The 20,960-nt window shown below is 37.7% G+C and overlaps 1 protein-coding gene across 2 annotated transcripts in view; it reads right to left on the bottom strand.

The window, feature by feature from the left end:
* Positions 1 to 20,960, bottom strand: part of Tex11 (testis expressed 11) — a 289,769-nt gene that overhangs the window by 136,739 nt on the left and 132,070 nt on the right. For both annotated transcript variants that reach the window (XM_076561730.1, XM_076561732.1), the window contains exon 16: positions 6,865 to 6,967. In XM_076561730.1, the coding sequence (XP_076417845.1) occupies positions 6,865 to 6,967 (103 nt within the window). The remainder of the gene's footprint in view (positions 1 to 6,864; positions 6,968 to 20,960) is intronic.

Here is a 20,960-nt window from a genome sequence, read left to right as displayed (position 1 = left end):
TTGAATGAATAGATGGCCTACAGAATGGAAATTTTTCTCAGCTACTCATCTGATGAAGACATAATATCTAGAATACAGAAAGGATTCAAAAAAACCTAAATAAATAGCCCAATAAAAATGAGAAATTATACTACTTGGGCTGACAATGCTCCCTACAAGAACCATTGACTAACAAAAGCCAGTACTGGGTACAAGAAACCAACTTTCAAATGAGTGGTCAGGGTAGTCCAAGTGACTCCCCAAACTATTGGTGTAGCTCTTGGTTGCCTCTTAGAAGTTGAGGATAAGCCCCTATTCCTGAAGGCAGTGCACGTTTTGGACACAGGACTGAGGGGGATTCAAGATGGATCAAATCTGAAAGCCTCCTTCCTGTGTTCTGGCTTCCATGGTACCAGAAAACACTATGCAAGCTGTCAAGGGAGTGCAGTAATTAATAGTTCTACCCAGATCCAACACCTATGAACCACAACAATGATCAGTACGGCAAGGAACCTGTGAAGGAGCAGTAAGTGGCACTCACATGGTGGTAGTAACCAGGCTGTCTCGATGGACATAGGGCCCACTCAACAGGAGGGAAATCATGCTTGGTACTAAAAATCTATCCAGTTTCCTGGAGTTAGTGAGATCGTGAACCTTAGAAAAGAATGTACTACCACTGCTTTGCTAAAACAGCATAATTCCTTACTATATTCTAAATCTTATTCTTACACCCACAGGTTAAGTGGAGGTACCACCCTATGGTGATATTTTATTTGTACTGAAATGTGATTTTATTTGTATGTTAATAAATAAAGTTGCCTGGGGGGTCAGAGCTATTAGCAAACCATAGCAGAAACTGGGTGGTGGTGGTGCACGCCTTTAATCCCAGCTCTTGGTAGGCTGAGCTATGTAGATCTCTGTGTGTTCAAGGATACAGCCAGCATGGAGACACACGCCTTTAATCTCAATACCAACCATAGAAGACCTGGAGGTCTGTACAGACGGGCAGTGACAAGGTGGTCATGTGGTTGGGTTTGCAACCAATGAGAAGGCAGAACAGAAAGTCTTTATAAAGACAAACACACAGGAAGTAGTTCTCTTGGCTGAAGAGGATAGCTGCAGAGTGAAGGGTAAGGCTCTTAGCTCTGACCTCTTGGGCTTTCATCTTTGCATTGGTTCTGTGTTTCTTATTGAATAAGACAGTTACTTTTACACCACCCCTCATCAAAGAAGCTGTTCTTTGCAGCCAATGGAGACCATCACAGGAAACCACAACTGGATAGAATGCAGAGATCAATGAATTGTGGGGAGCCTAGCCACAGTGGATACATCTACATCATAGCTCCTACATCTATGGCTCAGGGAACAACATGAAAAATGGAAGTGAAAAGATTATAAGAGACAGAATACCAGGAAGTCTGTTGTGAAACAGTCTTTCCTAGAAATGGCTACATAAACAAGACCAGAACAGTAACAATATCAATAGACATGCTAATATAGAAAGGGACATTTTTCACAGGGTCCTACTCCTAGACAAAGAACTATAGGTAAATAATGAGGGAGAGAATTAGCCTTCCCCAGGGATGAGCCCCCTTACTGGTTATCCAATACAACATGGCCAACCCTGAAACTATATACACAGAAAACAAAAATGAACTCAGTAGGTCACATTTGTATATTTGTGCATACATAATCAAAGAAAAAGAGACTATAAAGTCAAGAGTGAGGGGATATGGGAGGGGTTAGAGGGGGAATGGAGGATATAAGAGAGGGTACCTGGGAGAGGATAGAGGGAGGAAAAAGACGGGAGAAAGTGATATAATTTTATTTTAATTAAAAATGTATTTTAATAAATGAGCTAACAAATTGAATAGAGAATTCCCAAAAGAAGAAATATAAATAGCCAATGAATATTTGATAAATTGTTACTCAACAGGATAAATTCTTACTCAACAGGAAAATGAAAATTAAAACTACTTTGAGATCTTATCTCACCCGAGTTAGAATGGCAATCAAGAAAACAAATGAGAAGTGTTGAAAGATATGGGGAAAAGAACTTTTATTCACCATTGGTGGGAGTGTAAAGTGGTACAGTCCCTATAGAAATCAGTGTAGAGGTTTCTCAATAGACTGAAAACATAACTTCCATATAGCCCAACTCCACCACTCCTGCACACATACCCTACTGCAAAGAAACTTTGCAGACCCATGTTCACTGCACTGCTGCTCTCTTACCAAAAGCTAGGAAATGGAATCAACCTAGATGTCCAGCAGTGAAAGAAGAAATAATGAAGATGTGAAAGGTACACAAAAGGAATCTTTATTGAGTCACAAAATATAGAGTTTGCAGGAAAATAGACAGAACTAGAAAATACATTAGGTGAAGTTCAGGAAGACAAAACCACATGTTTTCTCTCATATGCAGATCCTAGCTTCCAAACTTTTCTGTATGTTCATTTATCTGGAGTATGTGTAGAGCCCAGAAAACTAGAAAGGGGCCCATGAGAGAAGTAAAACGATTCTTTTTTTTTTTTTTTTTTTTTTTGGTTTTTCGAGACAGGGTTTCTCTGTGTAGCTTTGCGCCTTTCCTGGAACTCACTTTGGAGACCAGGCTGGCCTCGAACTCACAGAGATCCGCCTGGCTCTGCCTCCCGAGTGCTGGGATTAAAGGCGTGCGCCACCACCGCCCGGCTGTAAAACGATTCTTTAAGGGAGTGAGGTTAGTGGAATGCATGTGATATAAAAGCAGAAGTGGGAACAATAGGAGTGGAAAGGATTGAGAGGGAAAGGAGGCAGTGACAAAGGAGAGAGTGGCGTGGGGGAAGGCTCACTCATAACTAATGATGCAGAAAAAGCCATACAGAGATCACTGGTAAGTGAATTAAAAAAAAAAGAAAACGAAATAAATGAAAAGAATTTGAATGAATGTACCTTACATGGATGGTAAAGCTACTTGCAGAAGCCATGGGATACGAACTGAAAACCTCAGTGCCAGGAGTGGTCAGAGAAGCCCTGGAGGCCCCCAAAACAATACAGGTAATTGCCACTGCTGTTGGTTGCTCACCAGAACTGGATAGCTAAAACCCTATCGTTGAAGATACCATACACCCTAGTCTCAGGACACAGAGAAGTCCAGCTAGAACTGGACTGGAAGCTGCTTTTTCCTTCCTGGCTAGCCCTCAGAGTGCCAGGAGGTGCTACGGAGGTTACTCAGGGAGAACTGTCATCAATAGTCTTACTCAGCTGGGAGCAACACTATCAGCCAGCCATGTGATGGCAACTGGTGGCAAGTCCGATATGAGAGTCCACTTTTTGATTGGACTTCAGGTCTGATCCACAGGAAAGAATTCACATCTGGTACTGGGAACCTAGTCAAAAGCCCATAGCTTGGCAGGTCATAGGCCCTACTGTAGAAACCATTATTGTTTTGATAAATGGGTATGATGTACCCACTAAAATGCCTAAACAACCTTGTTTATGCCCACAGATTAGTGCTGTTGTCAGTTTTAATCAGAGAAGATTATTTTCTTATTTTTGAGATTATAACTGCAACATTTCTCCCTTTTCTGCTCTTCAAACTGTTCCATATACCTTTCATTGCTCTCTTTCAAATTTAGGCCCTCTTCTTTAATTGTTATTACATGCATATGTTTATATATATATATATATATATATATATATATATATATATTACACACACACACACACACACACACACACACACACACACACACAGACTTATTCCTAAATATAACCTGCACAGTCTGTATGTCACTTGTATGTATGTTTTCAGGGCTGACCAATGGCTATTGAATAACCAATTGGTGTGTTGTTCCCTGGGGAAGACAATTTCTCCTGCTCTCAGCATTCCTTAGTTGCCTGTAGTTCTTTGGGTATATGCTTGGGCTAGTCAACATCCTATCATGGAGAAGGGAGAAGATCTTGTGCTCCACACCTAATTAAAGATTTAAACACATTTAATGGTAAATGCGGGGTGGGGGAGTTATACAGAAATTGAAATCCACAGACACTGATAATTAATCTATTTATTAAGGGGTTATATGGGGTATCAACTCACTGATACAGGATAAGGCAAATCCATCAGAGTCCTGTAAGGCTGAGAGCTGGTCCCACGCTGCTTCCCACTGCCTGAGTTAGTCTCCACTGTTCAAGAACACATGAGAGAGAAGGGGTCCCGAGTATATGCTCTTCAGGTCTTAAGCTAGCCAAGAAGCCATGCCCTCATGGCTGATACCCCAAGGTCATAGGTAAAACAAATACCTACTACATCTCCCCTTTTTGTCTGTTCTAAACCTAACACTAAACTATATACAATGGGAATGATTATCAAGTATTTTCTAGGAGAAGGAAAAGGTAATACATAAATAAAAATGGAAATACAACCAACAAGAACATCAAACAAGAAACAATACTAAATATTCAGAAATGTCTAGACCATAGGTAAATGGTAAATTGCAGAGATTATACCAATAGCCGTCCTATCCTGAAGAATCTAACTCTAATACCTAATATGTTCTTAGCTAAGATATGAGAGAACTATAACTGTAACTATCTAGTCTTCAACACCATTAAAGACCTGAGAAGGAAAGTAATATTACCTGAGTAAACAGGAAGTACAAGCAAGCAAGCAAGCTACTTTTGAAAAATTTCAAAATTTGACAGAGACAGCTGGCAGCCTGGACAGTCACCTAATGTTTCTTAGCACTGTTGGGGCATCCATTTTTGGCTATAGGCCTAGAATATCTGATAGACCATTTTCAGAAGCAGGAGTTTTGAAAGACTGTCTTACCCTGTCTTGGCAAGGTTCAGCAGTCACTTTTCCTTGTGTCCGTTTATCCAGAAAGGACATCATGTGTACTGTCAGTAGCCAAGGCAAGGGCAGTTCTTTGACCAGCAGGCCATTTTGTGCCAAGAAGACAAACTTCCATATGGAACATCTTCAAAGCCCAAAATTCTCTTGGGAGTAGATTGATGCAGCCAGGAGCAATCATGTCTTGTGTCAACAGAATTCTAAGTTATCAAAACATTTAAATGCCATATTCTCTAGATCTATGAAGTGTTTAAAGATTGCCTATCCATCTGACATACATTTCTGTATATCTGGAAAACTTGGCTACATGACTATGATTATTACTAGCATGAGTGACTATAAGCCTGTAGTTCTTAACAACCTAAATAACTTAAGGACTAAGGCTTCACATTATAAAAGTAAACAACCTGTAAACAGATGTACAGTATTTTAGTCTGTGGTATAACCACTGATAAGGTGCCCATGCTCCTATAAATAAGCCCTTACCCATGCTTCATAAACAACCCTAATGAAATTCATTAGGTCTTCAAAAAAAAAAAGAAAGTAGAAGGTGAATTAGTTGAGGAAAAGGAAGGGGATCAGTGGGAGTATCAGAGGAACAAGAAAGAGTAACAAGAGGTAAATAGGAATATGATTGAAATATATTATATACATATATGAAACGTCATAATAAAACCTACTATTATGCATAATCAATATATTATTTAAACATAAACATTTAAAAGGGACAGTAAAATGGCTTAGTGGGTAAAAGGTGCTTACTTCACAAGCCTATTGACCTTTGTTCAATCCCAAAACCCATACGAAGGTGGGAGACACCAACTCCACAAAGTTTGCATTTAACCTCCAAATAGTGTGGCATCACATACACACACACACACACACACACACACACACACACACACACACACACAATTTTTAATTTAATAGGTGAAATAATTCTATTTAAAATAAAGTGAAAGGGAAAAGTTTAATAAGGTAACTTTTTCCACTTTCACTGGTAAAAATGTCTCACGAAATTAAAAATTATTTTATCCTTTAATATACTGTATCAACACACCTTTAATCCCAGCACTCAGGAGGCAGAGGCAGGCGGATCTCTGTGAGTTCAAGGCCAACCTGGTCTACAAAGTGAGTTCAAGGACAGCCAGGGCTAATATATATATATTATAGACATGAAAACAATATTAACCTTGATACAGAGCTAACTCTAACTTACTACTTTTTCATTATTATTGAGGTATAGAACAGCTTTTGTTATATATTAAATTATGTTTTTCCAGCATGAATAATGGAATCTCTGGTGCACAGTAAGTATAAATAGTTTAGTAGTTAGATTGGTATAGTTTCTGTTTCTATCCATTTGCTTAAGTGTCTCAATTTCCTTTATAAGTGGCAATTTGTCTATATATTGCTTCAGAATTTGCTCAACTACCAAAAGATAGAAAGGCTGAAAACTTTAAATGAGTATATGCATATATGTGACTTATTAAATATACACATGTGCATGTAGACACATCAGCTAAGAAACTATGCTTCAGTTAATGGGAGAACATAGCACTAGTGGGATGTGCATCATGTGTCTACCATTCTAACGCCATCTCTTTGTGAAGAAAAATTCCACTTGAAGATTAGGGAGTTTTATTATTAGTTTATAACATTAGTGAACGAGTCAAAAGGTACCCAAAGACTTTGTTTTTTAGGTTAATTCTTAACTGATATGAATTTTTATTATGATTGCCCTTCCTGTAACTTTTAAAACTTTTGAGTAGGCTGGCCCAAATGACGAAGTATACACAAGTATAGTGATAAAAATTTTCTTCAATTCTTTTCCAATATTTTCCCATTTCAGATCCTCTGGATAGTTGCTTTTTTTTTTTTTTACTTTTACATACCCTCCAGTTCCTCTGTGCATTATTGTGTAATTTTTATGTAAAAATGTATATCTCTTTAGTACAGTTGTCTTTAAAACAATTTATCTATTTTCTTATTGTGGATTTTTTACTCTTTGAGGATTTTTACTGTTCATTTTAATACATAAAGACCATTTATACCTCTGTCAGAGTTGCCCTCCATGACTGCAATCTTGAATATGCAAAATTGAGTGAATATATTTGTAGGATCCTGTTGCTCAGCTTCTGTTACTGCCTCTTTAGCCTGAAAAGAAAAACATTGGCTTGATTTTATAAAAGTCCTTATCATATTTTACTAATATCATTGATAGACACAATAGTTAAGGGGTACTCAACTATGAAAAAAAAGGAACCTAAAATAAAGACCTGTTGTCTTAGAAGGCTAGGGAAAGAGTTTTGCTTTTAGAACCAGAGTGAATAAGTCATGTTAAAATAACTTTTCTTCTGAAAGCAACCATAAATGTTGGATAATATGCTTTAGATTTTTTTAATAATAATAAGATAAAATAAAAGGACAACTAGGAAAGCACCAAAAGAGTTATAAAACCAAACCTAAGGAAAAGTGAAGTCCCAGAAAGGCAAGCCGAGAATTAAAACTAATTTTGGCTGGTAGGTATTTGTGAATGTAGACAAATGTTCACTGAAAATTTGGCAGGCCTTGGTCCGTCAGGAACTAGACATCAAGTTCCACAAGACCACAGAGTTAGAGTAAGATTAAGTCAGAAGTAAACTTGCTGCTACCCATAGCCATTCCAGGAGACCTCAAAGGAAGTTACTTTGGCATTGAGTAAAAGGCAGCACAGCACACAGGAGGTAATGTTTCTTGAGCTGTAAGACAAGTAGACTTGTTTGTCTGCAGCCCTAGCTTACAGTATCTGGTGGGCAGTGGGCTCAAAAGACCTGCAGTTATGAATAATTGCCCCCAAAAATATGCAAGAAGAAATAAAAATCCTTTCTGGGAGAAGGGACATTCATTTTAGGCTTCAAAATATTTCATAAATAATTTTTCAATAATGATGAACTTTAACACAGTCAACAGCCACCCTATATTACACGTCACCAAGGACTCTGAGGAATTCTGCAACTGGCAGAGACCTCTGAACCTGCCTATCTCATTCATCAGGATGGAACTCCAAACCCAGGCAGAGACCTCAGCCTGACCTCCATTCTACCGACTGCTTTCTAAGGAATGGTATAGTATCCTATTCCCTGCCCTCAGGGAGTACCACCCATCACTGCTGTGATCCTAGTCCTTGATAACTAAGAACCACTTTTAGAAACTGGTAACCCTTCCATGACTTCTGAATATCAGCAGCAAAAATCTTCTAACACCACAGAGTTTCACCAAGACTGAACTCAAGCACCATTTAGCTGTTTCATAACATAACAAACTGGGGAAACATCAAAGATCCAAGTACCCACTCAACAAAGGTGAGGCCATATCAAGTCCCCCACCAATGATCTAACTCCCGATGCCCAAGTCTCATAAAAAACACAAACAACATGAATAACCAAGATAATGTTTATCTTCCAGAAATTAGTACCCCCATTATAATTTTCCCTGAGAAAAGCAAGTTAGTTGATATAGAAGATAATAATTTCAAAATAGTAATTGCAAATATGTCCAAGGAACTCAAAGGTGATATGTATAAATTTTGAAATAAAGACTGTGAAAGCACAAGCAAACAGTTGTGGGAAATAAAACAATTCAAGATATGAAAAGAGAATTTAATAAAAAGCACTTTCTGAAGAAAAGCAAAATAAAATAAAACTTTAAATGAAAATTTCAGTCAGGGAAATAAAAAAGTCAATGGAAAGTCTCATCAATGGAACATATCAAGTGGAAAAGAGAATGTTAAGGTTTGAAGAAGAGGTAGAGAAATTGCATCACTCAAAGAAAATGTCAAATACAAAAATGAAATAGAAATAGAACATGCAGGAACTCTGGGACATTATAAAAAGGCCAAACCTATGAATGATAGATACAGAAGAAGGACAAGAAACCCAGGTCAAAGATGCAGGAAATATTTCCAACATAATTATGGAACAAAATTCCCCCAGCCTAAGGAAGGGATGCTTAGAGGGGCATAGAGAACATCAAATAGATAGAACCAGAAAAGAAATTCCCCATATCATATAATAATCAAGACATTAAATGTTCAGAACAAAGAAAGGATACTAAAAGCAACAAGAGAGACCAAGTCACATATATAGGAAAACCCATCAGAATAACATTTGATTTCTCAATGGAAATTACGAAATCCAGAAGAGCCTGGAATAAAACACTCCAAATTCTAAAAGAACACAGTAGGAAAACTAGACTACTGTTCCCAACAAAACTGTCATAGTTAAAAGAAAAAAAAAGTTTCCATGATACAAATAGCCTAACTGAGAAGGCAAGGCAAATATCATGATAGGCTCCAAATAACTCAGCTAAGAATTAGGTCTCAGTTCCTGTTTCTTGAAACTGAGCAGGCCATTTCTGAGGAAACCATGAACAAAGGATAATCATTCTTCAACACCCCTGACAGCAGGGACAAGGGAGATAGCAAGCACATACCAAGCCTGGGCCACCGGGCCAGCCCTCACAGTCAGTAGCTCAAAGTAATAACCAAATAAGAATAGAGCCTGGGACTTGTCCAGACTTGCCCTCAAATGGGAAAACTACAGCCCTAGCCAACCCCTGCTAGCCCTAAAAAATCGGGAATGTACTAATATGACTGCCAGACATGTAAGCGTCTGAGACAACCTAATTGTCCCTGAAACTCCCCTTAGTTGTGCTTAAAAGGAGCCTGTGATCTTCTCTTGAGGTCACCATTTTGCCTTTGTATAAGATGTGTGGCCCCACTGTGCAGGTACCTTTATTCTCAAGATAATAAATGCTCTTGTTGATTGCTTAAGTGAATGGTGGTCTTTTGCAGGACTTCTCCAGGACCCTAATGTGATGATATTTTATTTGTGCTCTAAAAAATAAAGCTTGCCTGGGGATCAGAGGATAAGGCCAGCCACTATATTAAACATTGAGTCGGGCAGTGGCAGCATATACCTTTAATCCTAGCATTCAGGAGGCAGAGATTCATCTGGATCTCTGTGAGTTCAAAGTCACACTGGGAACAGAGCCAGACATGGTGGCACATGCCTTTAATCCCAGCACTAGTTAACCACAGAGGTCTGGAGGTCTGTACAGACAGATAGGAAGTGATAGAGTTGGGCAGAAAGAGGAAGTGATGTAGCTGGGGGGAGAGAGGAAGTAAGATGGCAGGGCACAGAAAGGTATATAAGCATTGAGTATACAGGAAGTAGCTCTCTCTTGGGCTGAGGATTTCCTAGAGGTAAGAACTTATGGTTGACTTGTTCTATTCCTCTGATCTCTCAGTTTTCACCCCAATATCTGGCTCCAGGTCTTTTATTAATAAGACCATTTAGCAATTCATATTATACCCTAACACTAATAAATTCATATAAAACAACAAAAATCCCTACTAACAGAAGCAATACTTTGAACTGAAGAGAGGAATAAGCATAGCCAAGAGATTCTAGAAAGAAAACAAAGCTATAACAATGAAATACAAAGTACAACTAAGAATACAAACCAGAACAATAAATAAATAAAACACATCAAAAGGACTACCATATACAAACACCTTTCAATAACTCTAAATATCAATGGGCCCAACTCTAAAATCAAATGACACAAGCAAGCTCAATGAATTAAAAAAGAAAATACACATATCTGTTGCCTACAAGAAACTCAGATTTAGGTACCAACTTAAAGTGAAATTATAGAAAAAAGTATTCCAATCAAATGGGGTCAAAAAGAAAGCAGGCATTGCTATCCTAATATCTGACAAATTAGACATCAAACTAAAACTAATCAGAAGAGACAATGGAGGGCACTTCATTCTAATCAAGAGATTAATTAATCAGGGAAATATCACAATACTGAACACATATGTATCAAAGTTTGGTACACCCAATTTCATAAAAAGCATACTACTTGAATTAAAGACAGATTAACACAAAACTGTAGCATGAATCTTAAAAGGTCTTATTAATAAAAACAAACCTGGAGCCAGGTATTGGGGTGAATGCTGGAAGATCAGAGAAGCAGAACAAGCCACAGCCACCTCACCTTGCCAGTTCCTCAGCTGATCCTGTTTCCTCAGACATCCAAATGAATCTCAGCTGAACTGTGCTGCTCAAAAGCCTAAAAGCTTAACCAGGCTCTAGTTCCTTGTCCCCACACCTTAAATACCTTTCTGCTTCCTGCCATCACTTCCTGGGATTAAAGGCATGAGTCAATGCCTAGCTGTTTCCAGTGTGGCTTTGAACTCACAGAGATCCAGACGGATCTCTGCCTCTGGAATGCTAGGATTAAAGGTGTGTGTGCCACCATTTTCTGGCCTCTATATCTAGTGGCTGTTCTGTTCTCTGACCCCAGATAGGTTTATTAGAGTGCACAATATTTTGGGGAACACAATATCACCACACAAAACCAATAATTGTAGGTAATTTCAACACCCTATTTTCTCCAATAGATAGGTCATCTGAGCAAAAAACAAAAAAAAACAAAACAGAGAAACTTAAGAATTAAACAACACCCTACATCAAATAGCCCTAGCAAGTATCTACAGAATATTCCACCCAAGTGCTAAAAAAAATAAACAATCTACACAGCAGGACCTGGACTCATTTCTAAAATAGACCATATCCCAGGGCACAAAGCAAACATTAACAAATACAGAAAAATTGACAGCAAACAAACTCCAGTAAGTGTATTAATTCATAGAGACTAAACAACTCATTATGAAATGGTGAGTAGGTCAAATAAGAAATCAAGAAAGAAAGGAAAACATTCCTGGAATTAAATGAAAATAAAAATGCACCATGACTAAACCTCTTGGGTACATAAAAAGCAATACTAAGAGGGAAGTTTATAGCCTTAAGTGTCTACACTAAAAGATCAGGAAGAGAACAAATTGAATGACTTTATGATGCAACTCAGGAATTTGAGGAAAAAAGAACAAACCAAACCCAAATTCAGCAGCAGATGGCAAGAAATGATAAAAATCAAAGCAGAAATTAGTGAAACAGAAACAAAGAAAATAATACAAAGAATCAATAAATCTAAGAGCTGGTTCTTGGTCCAACTAATCAGAAGAAAGGAATTATCCAAATTAACAGAATTAGAAATGAACAAGAAAACATTACAGCAAATAACAAAGAAATACAGAATATTATAGGAGAATACTTTAGAAACATTTGATCCAATAAGTTGGAAAATCTAAAAGAAATGAATTAATATTTTACTCATCCAATCTACCAAAGTTAAACTAAGAAGAGACCAACAACTTAAACATAACAATAACAAAGGAGATTGAGACCATAATAAAATGCCCCACATATGCACATAAACAAACACACAAACTGAAAACCCTCCAGGTCCAGATCGAATCATAGCAGAATTCTACCAGACTTTGAAAGAAAAACTATAATCAATGTTTTTAAACTCTTCAAAAATATATAGAAATAGAAAAATGACACAGGAACTTATTCTATGAAGTCAATATTACTCTAATAACCAAACCAGGTAAAGACTCAACAAAAACAAAGCTATGGACCAATACCTCTGATGAACATAGGTACAAGGATCCTCAATAAAGTACCACCAAACCTAATACTAGCACCTATCAAGAAGATCATTCACCACAACCAATTTGACTTCATCCTGGAAATGTAAGGCTGGTATAACATACATAGTCAATAAATATAATAAATCATAAAAATATACTTAAAGACAAAAATCATAGGAAATGTCAATAGAAGTAGGGAAAGTTTGACAAAATCCAACGTGCTTTTATGATAAAATTCCTAAAGAGAGTATGACTGGAAGGAACACACCTCAACATAATAAAGACTCTATATGACAGACCCCACAAACAACTATATTAAGTCAGGGTTGTCTAGAGAAAAAGAACTTATAGAATGAATATATGTATAATATATATGGAATTTATGAGAATGGCTTACAGGCTGTGGTCCAGTCTGCCAACAAAAGGTTCAAGAATCCAGTAGTCATCAGTCCACAAAGCTGGATGACTCAACTGGTCTTCAGTATATGCCGGAATCCCAAAGAAGTAGGCTCTAATGCCAGGGAAGGAAGAACAAGAGTAAGCAGGCAGAGAGAAAGGAAGCTTCTTTCTTCTGTTCCATTATATAGACTGCCATCCACTATATAGACTGCCATTATGCAGGCTGCCAACAGAAGGTGTGGCCTAGATTAAAGGTGGATCTACCCACCTCAAAAGATCTGGATTAAAGGTGTATCTTCCTACCTCAAAGATCCAAATTAGCCGGGCGGTGGTGGCGCACGCCTTTAATCCCAGCACTCGGGAGGCAGAGCCAGGCGGATCGCTGTGAGTTCGAGGCCAGCCTGGGCTACCAAGTGAGCTCCAGGAAAGGCGCAAAGCTACGCAGAGAAACCCTGTCTCGAAAAACCAAAAAAAAAAAAAAAAAAAAAAAAAAAAAAAAAAAAAAAAAGATCCAAATTAGAAATGGGTCTTGCCACTTCAAATGATTTAATTAAGAAAAATATCCCTCACAGGTCTACCAAGCCATTTGGGTTTTACTTAATTCCAGATCTAGTCAAGTTGACAACCAAGAATAGCCATCACAAGTCCACCCTTTGTCAATTTGACACACAATCATATCTCCTTATATCATGCTTAATTTCCAAATTAAAACAACAGCCAGGTAATAATTACACCTAACATGACATAACTACCCCATGTACAATTGTAAACACATTCTCTATTTAATCAGGTCATAATTATGCCTAACATGATATAACTATTCTTTGTATAACCTCAAACATTATAAATTTAGAACAGGTGGCAATGTTCCTTGAGGGACATTCTTTTAGTATCTCAAACTTAAATATAATATCCACTGATATTCTCTTAATTGATGTCACATTACAAGATAAAGAAATTGAGGGAAGAAAATACAAATATCTGTATAAACACATTCTTAACAAAATATGACAGAAACAGTCACATCATTTATAATCCTCAACTGGTCGTGTGGCCTTAGCTGGTATTTATAACTAGTTTCTTCTAGTACCCATTCTGTATTTCTTCCACCATCAACAAGCACCTCAGCAGGTGTTGGCTCTTTTCTCCTGGAGGACCCACCCATACCTTCATTCCTGAAGAGTCTGTGTCCTTGGTCATCTAACTGGATTAGGTTGTTGTAGTATCCTGTTGACTTTAATCACTTGGTAGCACCAAGAGACACCACACATAATCTTTCTTACCTCCCTTGTGGAGAGGCAATCCAATTTTCTCATGGTAATCTGGATCAATCACCCTTTATAACACTGTTATTCCTTTCTTAGCCTGTTGGCTTAAGGGCATCAGAAGCCCAAAGTGCCAGAGGGGGAATTCTGAGCTTCCGGTTCAATGGAATGTTTGCTGTGGCTCCTGGCAGGAACACTCCCCAACGCTGGAAACAAAACTTCTAGGCCAACAAAACTTTAGGTCTTGGGAACAGGAAGCAGTAATTTTCCTCGTAGGTCACTAGGGGTGATAGTGAGTGAAATTACTCCCTTTTCCACTCCTTAATTCTCAGACCCATGGATCCTGGCTATGGGGAAAATCATAATATATACTGGACACCTGTAACTGTGTCTTCAAAAAAGCCATTCCATCTTTCTATCAGGCCAGCTGCTTCAGGATGGTGGGGAACATGGTAAGACCAGTGAATTCCATGATCATGTGCTCACTGTCACACTTCTCTGGCTGTGAAGTGAGTTCCTTGAATTTTAGTTGGATTTATTTCCCATCCTCTGATACACATATTGTTAACCAACAAGTCTATAGTGTTTGCTACCTCCTGCCTACTTGTACCTGGTCCAATCAGCATAATGTCATCAATATAGTACAGCATTGTGATATTTCATGGAAGAGACAGACAATCAAGATCCTATCTAACAAGTTATAACACAGTTTGGAGAGTTAATATACCTTGAGTTAAAACTGTAAAGGTATACTACTAGCCTTGCCAACTGAAAGCAAATTGCTTCTGGTGGTCCTTATAAGCAGGTACTGAGAAAAAGGCATTTTCTAGATTAATAGCTGCATACTATGTACCAGGAGACATGTTAATCTGATCAAGTAAGGACACCACATCTGGTATGGCAGCTGCAATCAGACTTACTACCTGATGGAGCTTTGATAGTCAACTGTCATTCTCCATGATCCATTTGTCTTCTGCACTGGCCAAGTAGAAGAGTTAAAGGGAGATTTGGTGGGAACTACCACCCCTTCATCTAAGTCCTTGATGGTAGCACTAATTTTTGCAATTCATCCAGAGACGTGATACTGGTTTTGGTTCACTGTTTTCCTTGGCAGAGGCAATTCTAAAGGCTTCCATTTAGCCTTTCCAACCATAATAGCCCTTACTCTACAGGTCAGGGAATCAATATGAGAAATACGACAATTTCTAAGTATATCTGTGGTGGTTTCTAAGAAAATAGCCCTCAAAGGGAATGGCACTATTAGGAGATGTGGCTTTGTTGGAGCAGATGTTGTCTTGTTGGAGGAACTGTGTTACTGTGGAGGTGGGCTTTGAGGTATCATATATGCTCAAGCCACGCCCAATGAGACAGACTACTTCCTGTTGCATGAGTAAGATATAGAACTCTCAGCTACTTCTCCAGTGTCTATCTACACACTATCATGCCCACCATGATGATAATGGACTGAACCTCTGAAATATAAACCACCCCAATTAAATGTTTTTACTTTATAAGAGTTGCTGTGGTCATGGTGTCTCTTCACAGCAATAGAAACTCTAACTAAGACAATATCTATCCCAATTATTCATTATGGGACTGGGGAAGTAACCACAGGATGAGTTTGAGGACCCACTGTACCTACTGAGTCAGACTTCATCCAAAACTCCATTAATCACCTGACTTTCATAATCCCTTACTTTAACTGGAGGCCTACAATGTTTTTTTTGGGGGGGGTCGCCCTGAATCAGCATCAATCCAGAATCAGTATCCAATAGACCCCAGAAAGCCTGATAATTTCCTTTCCCCCAGTGTACAGATACCCTTGTACAAGGCCGTAGGTCCTCTGGGGAAGGTCTGGAGAAAGGCTAACGGTAAAACTCTCATGTATTTTATCAAGGTCCTTCCTCAGGGGAACCCGGCCATCCTGTCATTCAAGGGGTTCTGGGTCTGCAAACTGGCTTAAGACTAGACATTGGTTCATTGGTGAGATTCCCTTTTGCCACAATCCAATGGACCCTTTATTTCATTTTCTTTGAGAATTTTCCCACTTGTACAGATCAAACAAATGTTCAGTAGGCTTATTATCTATTTCATGCCTGGAAACACCATGACAGATTAGCCAGTATCAAAGGTCCACAGGAGTCATGGCACCATAAACTTTCCTTTGCCTGTGCTGACCATTACCTGGCAGGTCATTGTGGACATTACTTTGTGCTGCCCATTACGATAACTACAATCACCTTGCCTTTGCAGATTCAGTGCTGCCACCTCGCTGCCCTTGCTACTTCTTGGTCCAATTAAATCCAAGGCATTTAATTATCCCTTTAATTCATCCAACTGAGCAGCAGCATCTCCAATCCTAAGGTCTGTCTCAAAGAAAAGGGAAACAACAAAACTCTTCACATGTGCTGGCGCCCTTCTCACTATTTTGTGTCATATAGGATTAGTGATGGGCGTGTCTTCTGGGCTTTCCCATTGTGGAAGATTCGGTTTTCCACAGCATACCCACTCTAGCATTGCAATTTCCCTGAGCCTTAAAATCCCTTCACCAGCACTAAGCTAAGGGATATGAGACATGCCCATCTCCTTTTCAGTAGGCCATCTTTTGACAAATGCTTCAGCCAGCCATTCAAACAAACTTTTGACACCTTTTGTTAAACTGTGTGAGCTTCCCTGTTGAACCTGGTATCTCCATTCAGTGGGCCCATACAAATAAACAATTTTATGCTTATGTTCTTTACGATTGTCCCACACCCTTAAAATCCATTCCATGAACTACACTTTCAATCTCCCCCCTAGAAGCCTGCTTAGCCTTAAGTCTTGCCATAGGTCTAGAGGCAACTATTGGTGGGTTCTAAGGGACATAAGTAAAAGTCACTGCTGGTTTAGCAGACAATGAAGGTTTAATTTCCTCAAAGGTGGGAAAGGCACTATTTCAGGGGTTGGGGTGGGAGAGCATCTGCTGAGGATGGAAAGACTACTTCCTCAGATGAGATAAACCCTTGAGAAACTGAGGGTTCAATGTTCTCAGTCTCAATAAGATCATCCCACACATCCCCATCCCAAGTTGCAGGATCCCACTCTTTATGAACTAATGCCCTTACCTTAACCACCAACACCCTCCAAGGCTGGGTCTTGAACTTTCACTGTAATTCAATCAACATTATAATGAGTACTTGGTTTGATTTTCCACAACTTGAGCCCTGTGGCTACTGGAGAGAAGATTTTTTCCCATGGCACAGTTAGAAACTTGTAGACTATTTTTACACATCTGGAGCTCGTCAATTTTATCACTGAGTTCATTGATTGACTTCACTGTATTCTGAGATGCTAGAAGTTGGTTAATTTATCACACAGAGATCCAAAAATTCCACTAGAAACTATCAACAATTTCACCAACATGGCAGGGTACAGAAACAACTTTCAAAACTCAGTAGCCTTTCCATACACCAACAACAAACACACTGAGAAAGAGATCATGGGCACACTGCCAGTTACAATAGCATCAAAGCCAATCAAATATCCTGGAATAACCTAACCAAAGAGGTGAAAGACCTCTACAGTGAATACTCCAAATCTTAAAAGAAAGAGATTGAGAAAGACATTAGAAAATGGAAAGACACATTATGTTCATGAATCAGTAGAATTAATAATTTGAAAATGACCATCCTACAAAAGCAACTTACAGATTCAATGCAATCTGAATCAAAATACCCACAATATTCTTCACTGAAATAGGAAAAAAAATCCTAAAGTTCATATGGAACCAGAAAAGATCACCGAGATCCAAAGCAATCCTGAGCAAAAATAGTAACATTGGAGAGATTGCTATTCCAGACTTCAAGATATATAATAGCACTATAGTAACAAAAACAGACAGGCAGACCAATGGAATAAAACAGAAGACCCAAACTTGAGTACTTAAAATTACAGTCAACTGAAACCCGACAAAGAGGAAAAAAAAAGCATGACTGTTATTGACAAAGAGGAAAAATAAAACCATGCACGGGAGAAAATACAGGAATTTCAACAAATGGTGCTGGGAAAGCTGGATGTTCACATGCAGAAGAAGGAAATTAAGGCCAACAATTAGCACCTAGAACTTCATAAAACTGAAAAGCTTTTGTACAGTTAACAATCATTCAAACAAAAAAGAAATCTAGACAATGGGAGAGAATCTTTGTTTGTTGGATTACCTGGACCACATTCTGTAAGCCACTCTATTAAATCCACTGGTATGTATGTATGCATGTGTGTGTGTATATGTGTGTGTGTGTGTGTGATATGTATATATGTATAGTGTGTGTGTGTGTGTGTGTGTATCTGTACTTTCAGATCTGTTCCTTTAGATAGTCCTGACTAATACAATTACCATATAATATTCAACATTCCTTCATTGGGTTATCATCCATAAAAACTAATATTAGAATCTCAACTGTCTGTATTTTTTTATTCATTCAAAAGACTGTTCAATAATAACAAAGACATATGGGCAACATAAATGTCCATTAATGGACAAATGGGTAAAGAAATGTGTGCATGCAATGAAATATTATTCAGTCTTAATAGAAATTCTGCGATGTGTCATAACAGGGATAAACTCTGAAGATATTGTACTCGCCAAAATAACACAGTCATAGATAAACAAATAATGTATGATTCTACTTCTTTTGCAATATCTAAAATAGTCAAATTCAAGAATTTAAGAGTAAAATAGTGATTTCCAGGGACTGGAGGAGATTGGTGGAGAGTTACAAATTAATAACTATATAGTTATAGGCAAGTAGGATAGATGTTATCAAATTTTGTCATATAATACCATATTTGAAGTCAGCAATACTCTATTGTACACAAAAATTAATTGAGGATAGGTTTCATTTTAAGTTTAATAAAATTAAAAATAATACTATTTGGGTTTGGATCTTGTTTGAGGATTTTTAAACTATTGATTAAATTACATTAATAGTTACTTATGGGACTGCTTATATATTCCTGATTCTTTTCTTATTCAGTGTGGCAAATTCTATTTTTTCTAGAGATGTGCTAATGCATAAAGTTGTTCAAATACAAATATTCTCTTCGTATTTTTCATTTTCTTTCTCTCATTTTTATTCCTTGTTTGTCTTACTAGAAGTTTACCCATTTTATTAGTTTTTTCAAAGAACATGGTTTTGGCTTTCTGGGTCCCTTCTACTATCTGTTTGCTCAATATATGGGAAATTTCTGCAGGTAAATAGTTTTCTTTTAAAATGGTCTTTGGATATATCTTACACTTGTTTTAGTATTTTCTAGAGATAAAATATTTGCTTTTATATTTATAATTTTCTTAAAATATATTTATGTGAAACATTTAATGCATTTCTCACTAAATGCTACCTTAGCACTAGCCCACAATTTTTTAAGTAATTTAAGTAAAATTGTATTTGCATATAGCATCTATAAATAAAAACACATATTGTTAGTACAAAACCAGTTAAGTTATCACACAGTAACCAAAAGTATGTAACCACTATCAATATCGAGAGATTTACAATACCAACCTCCTTGAATATGTCTTGCCTAGGCATAAATTTTGATATATAGTAGGATGGATAATTTATAGGAAACTCTAAGAAGGACAAATTTGCTGGCGATGGTGGCGCACGCCTTTAATCCCAGCACTTGGGAGGCAGATCCAGGCGGATCTCTATGAGTTCAAGGACAGTCTGGGTTACAGAGTGAGTTCCAGGAAAGGCTCAAAGCTACACAGAGAAACCCTGTCTCGAAAAAACAAAAAAAAAGAAGGACAAATTTAACCTATAGTGACAGAAGACATATAACTCACTATTTGGACCTGGGAATTGAGATGGGGATTAATTAGAAAGGAAAATAGTAAAACCTTTAACATAATGCATTTTCTAGATATTCCATATCCAGACTGTTATAGTGGGTACACTGGGGTTTATATTTGCCAAAATTATTTAATTAGGTAATAAAATGAGTATATTTCAATATTTAAATTATATTTCAACAGTTATTTCTTCACAAACACAGCAATCATTTGAGATCTCTTTAGTTCTAAAATTTAAAAATCTACATGGTCCTCCACAGTCTTCTTTGACCATAGTAGAATTCATTAAATTATATTAGTAGAATCAAATTTGTTAAATTGTATTATCAAACTAGAATTTATTAAATTATAAGAACCATACAGTTGAGAGAGACCTGATGTTTGAAATTCTTCTGATGTGAATATCCTCAATAACATTAAGATGAAGTGGCCAATCTTTCTGTATTTAAATACCTTCAAGAAGAGGGAGTTCATTATATCTTTAAAAAAACTAAATTTTGGACAAGTCTAATTGTCAGATAGGTCCTCTTGTGATGATTTCATTCATAGGTTTGTTTTTTTTGGTTTTTCGAGACAGGGTTTCTCTGTGTAGCTTTGCGCCTTTCCTGGAACTCACTTGGTAGCCCAGGCTGGCCTCGAACTCACAGAGATCCACCTGGCTCTGCCTCCCGAGTGCTGGGATTAAAGGCGTGCGCCACCACCGCCCGGCTTCATTCATAGGTTTTACCCATGGAAGCAAGCATTGCATAAATGTTTTCTCACTGGTAGCCACACAGATATTGGAAGAACTATACTGTTTATGCCCTAAGTCTTCCTATTTCAAGTTTAAACTCCATACTGTCTTTTAACTAGTCATAAAATGAGTTGGCTTTAGTGTTTTCATCGTTCTTGAATGCCTTCCTCTTTGTTTTCTGAGTGTTTTTGATCTGCACTTGGTTACATTCATAGATAGAGAATGCACAGATACAAAATAGCTGATTGTGCTTCTATTGATTCAATCTAACTTAAGTGAGCTTTCTTCACATTGGTTTTTGTTTAGTTCACAGACAACAAAAAACCCCAAGTGATGCACATGTGGTTCTGTTAAAACCTCATTTCATCCATTCCTTT

The sequence above is a fragment of the Peromyscus maniculatus genome, chromosome X, assembly GCF_049852395.1.
Source record: "Peromyscus maniculatus bairdii isolate BWxNUB_F1_BW_parent chromosome X, HU_Pman_BW_mat_3.1, whole genome shotgun sequence".
Classification (NCBI taxonomy): Eukaryota; Metazoa; Chordata; class Mammalia; order Rodentia; family Cricetidae; genus Peromyscus; species Peromyscus maniculatus.
Note: the sequence above shows the minus strand (reverse complement) of the source record. Positions and strands in the feature narration are given on the sequence as shown.